Source organism: Trichechus manatus, unplaced genomic scaffold (genome assembly GCF_000243295.1).
Source record: "Trichechus manatus latirostris isolate Lorelei unplaced genomic scaffold, TriManLat1.0 scaffold00008, whole genome shotgun sequence".
NCBI classification, from domain to species: domain Eukaryota; kingdom Metazoa; phylum Chordata; class Mammalia; order Sirenia; family Trichechidae; genus Trichechus; species Trichechus manatus.
In genome coordinates, this window is record NW_004443944.1 from 32,699,438 (window position 1) to 32,704,872 (window position 5,435).

The 5,435-nt window shown below is 39.0% G+C and overlaps 1 protein-coding gene across 1 annotated transcript; it reads left to right on the forward strand.

Annotated features, from left to right (window-relative positions):
• The first annotated feature begins 2,443 nt into the window (after window positions 1-2,443).
• Window positions 2,444-4,871, forward strand: DEFB129 (defensin beta 129). The gene is made up of 2 exons (XM_004370600.2): window positions 2,444-2,501; window positions 4,359-4,871. The coding sequence occupies exons 1-2, from the start codon at window positions 2,444-2,446 to the stop codon at window positions 4,778-4,780; spliced, it is 480 nt and encodes a 159-aa protein (XP_004370657.1). The 3' UTR covers window positions 4,781-4,871.
• Window positions 4,872-5,435: the final 564 nt, after the last annotated feature.

Genomic DNA, 5,435 nt, shown 5'->3' on the forward strand with positions numbered 1-5,435 from the left:
TAAATTATACTCCGATACAACCATTAATAATAATGCAGTAGGTTTCCATTTAATCCATGATATCAGAAGTCAGGGAAAAAATACCCTTTGGGGTGGAGGGAAGAGGTAGTAATAGAGAGAAGACCAGAGGAGAGCTGCTACAGTTTTTCTACCTGAATGACAATGACAGAGGTGCATTTACTATGTTAATTCACTAATCTGGACAATTATGATTTGTGAATTTTTGTATATTAGTTATACTTCAATGAAAGGTAAAAATGTAACAATTATGAACAAAGTATATGCACACACATATTCTAATTTTTCCCTACTCTCTTGACCCCTACTATTTGATATAAGATGAATGGTTAAATTTTTGAGATATTCTGTAAATTTCATAATGTCAACATTGTGACTCAACTAAGAAGATTGAACATCACTCAGAGATGGATAGTGAGATTGATAGGACTTTTGGGATCCCTTTTGTAGCGAGAGTAGCCATGTTTCTCTTTGTTCAGGGGACCGTTGCATTATATTATGTTGGAATATATTGTTGCTATTCTTACTGCTTGGAATTTTAAATATGGGTGGAATGGTGTATATGAATTTTGAGTGTTCAAGGGGATGAACTGTAATGGACACGAAGGTTTAGTCTTCTGAATCCATTCCAAAATCCTTATAGTGTTCTTCTCTATAAGGCAGACTGTAAAGCAAAAGCTCCATTTCCCAGACACAACTGCTGTTAGAAAACTGAAAATGGATTAAGTTATACCAGTAAAGGAACGCCTATAACAAAAGGCAGAAGTGAAGCAGAGGCTGTCTTCCTGACTGATGGCTTGGGCTATTACTGTTGGCAAACACAGCAGTTGGGTCTTTCTGCTACAGCATTCTGATATATGATCACTATCTGTGGACTTCAAGAGACAGTTGTGGTGGCAGCAGAAAATTATCCTCATTTGTATTACAACTACCATGGTGTGTTCTAGAAGTCAACAGGTCAATCGTGGTCGCCTGATCCTCTTCCTTGCCTTCCTGATTATGGCAGAAGCAGCAGCTTCTATGCTGTGCCAGTTTCCTGCAATTGGTCTAGAATCAGCTTCCAGTAGTTTTGTAAGCACCTAATTCTGGGTATTAAATATAATTCTGCTTAAAATAGCTAGTATTTTCTGTTTCCTGCAACTCAATCCTAACTGATATATATTGGTGCAACACCTTGCACATGTGCATAATTTGTCTTTGTTTCGGATTTATTATTTACTGTTGATGAATTCATCCCATGTTCACGAGCAACATACTTAATGTTTTCATAACTTTAGTTTTTTATTAACTCAACCAACATTTGATTCCATAATAACTGCACTTCTATTTGTACTGGAACTCTCAATGCTCTTACTGCTTTTGGACTAACAAGAAACAATGAGGCTAATGATGTTACTTTAACACATCTTAAGGCACCAGAGAACAATGAAAATGTGATAGTCAGGACTAACTTATCCCACAGGGCTGCTGATTTCCTCTACTGGTATCAAGGTAAGTATGTGTGCCTTAGCTTCATTATGTTATTTTGTTGATAGGAATGAAACATGAAACTTTGGAAGTAGAACGTTCTTAAGAGGAAAGTTATCATAATGAAAATTTACACAGCTTCAAGAAAACAAGAATTTTTTTGAAAGATATTATAGTAGCTAATGGAATCCTAGAAAGGTTTGAACCTCAAAGAAGTGAGGAACCAGGGAAGCTCTTTGGACCTGAACCAGTAATGGATTTACAGCCTATGGCCCTCTATATCTGAGTTTTGTAGAAAACAAATACATATTAGCAAGAGACAGTATCTGACTGGTAGACTTGGTTCTATTGTCCACCCCTAGATTAATCAAATATGACCAAGGAATCAGGGCAGCATACTACAAAATTGCTGCTTCTAGAGGACGTGGGAATCATCGGAAACTCAGAAGTTAGAGTTATGCCAAGAGCTTCATTCAACAAACATGTACGGAGTTCCTATGTTGATCCAGTATACATACTGGTTACTAGAGATATCACTCTAGACAAGACAGAGTTGCTATCCTCCAGGAGTCCATTGTTATAGCTGTTTCTGCTCTTACGAGTCTCATGCACTAAGGATCAACCTTAGGTATAAATGAACTGACAAACAGTGAAGCAAATATATCATTCCCGCCCAGCTCCAGCATTAAGAAGGACAGATACAAAGGGCTTATTTTTTCTTTCCTATATTATATACCTTATGTTTTCCCCCAGGATCAGGGGCAGGGAATTTGTTGCATCAAGGTGTTCAGGAAAGGCTATTATCAAATAGAATCAAGGAAAACATGACTTCTGGGAGCAGCACACAAACCTTCGGCTGTGCTTCACTGCCTATGGCCTAAGGCAACAAGGAGACCAATAAAGGCTGGAGCTCAAAAACACCAACCCAGATCCAAGACTTTCTCCCTGGCACCCTACCATGAAGCTCCTTTTTCCCATCTTTGCAAGCCTTGTGCTACAGTCCCAGGTGAACACAGGTAATGTGGAATCCCATGTTTAAGAGAGGTCATTGTGAGGAAGCAGGAATTTGGCTGCCCACTGCAATAGGAGCAAGTACTCAAAGAAATGACTGAAGATCTTACCTATTGCATCAGTAATGAACCCTCATAACCCCTTAGCCCTAGGCTGTGTCGATGGAAACACCCAGGGAGGTACAGAGAAAAAGGGTGTTTTCTGTGAGCTCAGAAACTATTCAACATACAAAGCTGCCTTCCATGCCCTGTACATAGCTATCATCCTGGGACTCAGCCCAAGTCTGCCTCATTTTAGTTTTATTTCTAGTCTAAACCATCTCTTGAAGCAAGGGTTTCTATCAGTTTGCACATTGGTCTAGGAAGGAGGAAGTCCTTACTTTCATGCTCAAGAAAATATCCTCTTAGAGTCCAGTGAACTGGTCTATGTTCTCCTCTCAGCTTTTCCAGATTTTACAGAGTTTCATCCTCAGCCTTTTTCTTCCTGAAATCCCCAAAGGTACCTTAAGGGCAGATATGAACACATTAAGGCAAAAATCTGAACTAGAGGATTGGCCTTTTTTTTTTTGAAAAGAAAGGAGAAATGTTGAGACTTGCCTCAGATTATTTTTCTGTTTTGTCTTTGGTGAGAAAATAATATGGAAATGTATGTGAACATGCTTTGAAAATTATAAGGTGCTACATAAATCTGTTGTTATTATGGAAAATCAGTTGAATTAAGATGGTTAAGGGAGAACAGCTTTCTTGATTCAGAAAAGAAGGTGAGACATTGGGATGGAAAAATACAGCAGATAACAATGATGGACCAAGCTGAGCAGGGGATTTAAAGATAGAGACAACAATGTGGGAGTTATCATAATAGAGATGAAGTTAAGGATAAGATAATGATAAAAACCTCTAAGGGACAGAGTGTCCAGACAGGCTGAAAATGATAGAACATCATGTCCCAGGAACCACATATTGAGTGACTGTCAAAGAGGGAGAGGACGAGGACCACTGGGTTTAGCAAAAGACAGCACTCTTAAAAGTCCTGATGGTTCTCTTTTGAAATTCTTTATTGGGTTAATTTTGTGACAAATTTTACTTTTGTTGGTGCTTCCTAGGATAATGGGGATGGGTGATTATGCCCTACAAGCGTCTCAGATTCTAAGTTGGGGATCTAAAATCTCTATCTTAAAGCAAATAATTGTGCTTTCTATTCTTCTTTCAATGGAGCCCTGGTGGTGCAGTGATTAAGAGCTCACCTGTTAACCAAAAAGTCGGCAGTTTGAATCCACCAGGAGCTCCCTGAAACCCTGTGGGGCAGTTGTACTCTGTCCTAAGGGTCGCTATGAGTTGGAATCTACTCAACAGCAACAGATTTGGTTTTAGTTCGATTCTTCTTTCAAAAAGGAGCCCTGTGGCACAGTTTTTAAGCACTCAGCAGCTAACCAAAGGTCAGTGGTTCGAACCCACCAGCTGCTTAGTGGGAGAAAGATGTGGCAGTCTGCTTCTGTAAAGATTACAACCTTGAAAACCCTACTGGGCAGTTCTACTCTGTCCTATAGGGTCTCTATGAGTAGAAATCGACTCAGTGATTTTTTTTTTTTGTTGGTGGTGGTGGTGGTTTTTATTCTTTTTTCACCAATGTACCCTACATTTTTAAAGTTACTCAAGGAAAGGATACTGAAACAGATTTATTCTGGATTTTGGAGATGTGCAGAAGCTCTCTTGGCCTGCCCAGGTGTCCATCAACATCCCTAAACACTGAACTTAAAACAGTATTACAAACTCCCTTTTACTCTGGTTCTCTCCTTCCAGCAGTTTTAACATTATCTCTGGTTATTAACCTTTGCCCAATGGTTCTCTCTTTTCTTTGTGCAGAATTCCTTGGCTTGAAAAAATGTTTAAAGGGTTTTGGGAAATGCAAGAACCATTGCACCTTGGGTGAAAAAGAGATAGAGAAATGCAAGACGAAAAAATGTTGTATTGGACCAAAAATGGTTCGAATAATAAAAAACTTCATCCAACTTGAAATGCTTCATTCATTTGAAGAAGACTCCCAAGGATTTTTTAAAAATTACAATAATTCTAATGCTGTGATACCAAAAAAATATATTTTATCCATTCTCCCCAAAATCATAAGCATCAGCCCTTCTACCAATACCAACACCATCATCATCACAAATACCACCACTTTGAACTCCAACACCACCAGTACTGCCACTTCTACCAAGACTGACACCACAGGAAGCATAGATTCTGCCATTACCTCCACACTACCAGCACCACCACCACCACCATAGAAACTGTCAACACCACAACTGGAGTTGAAAGAAGCTGCTGAGCAGAACTTTTCCCTAAAAAACCAAGTTCTTCTCTGTCTTCTTGGTCTATCAAATGAGATGTAGAACTGTGTTCTCTGTCATCAGTTATTCAATAAATACTGTTTAAGTACCTACACTTTACATAACGTTACCTTTCTCACAAGAGCCTCACAAACGAGGTAGAGCTGGGAAGGGATGGAATTTTAAGTTTAGAAGCCCAAGAGAAAGCAGGCACCAGGAATGGTGACTACAGCATTGAATTTGACCCATGGCCTAGATTAGGCTTCTGAAATAAGTATTTATGACTCTCATATGGTGTGCTTTTCTTGGGGCAACAGGAAAGAAAGAGTTGGAGTTTTTTTTTTTTCCATAGATTTTTGGGGGCCCATATGCAAAATAGAATCAAATGTCTACCTTCTCCACTGAAGAATATAACCCAATTCATGAAGCCATTAAATATAAGAATACAGGGAAGGGGGGTGGGAATAGGGTGGGTAGGACTCCTATCTCTGGACCAAGGAGTTTTTAACAAGATTCCTAAAGGGACAGCAAGCAATGGGTTAGAGCAGTGCTTTCCCATAGAAACAGAATGCAGACAACAAATAATAAACAGTATATGTAATTTTTAATTTTC

Excerpts from the sequence above, each read along its gene's own strand:
- DEFB129 (XM_004370600.2), top strand. The coding sequence starts at position 2,444 with ATGAAGCTCCTTTTTCCCATCTTTGCAAGCCTTGTGCTACAGTCCCAG. Across the intron at positions 2,502-4,358 it reads ACAGTCCCAGGTGAACACAG|AATTCCTTGGCTTGAAAAAA; the intron begins GTAATGTGGAAT and ends TTCTTTGTGCAG.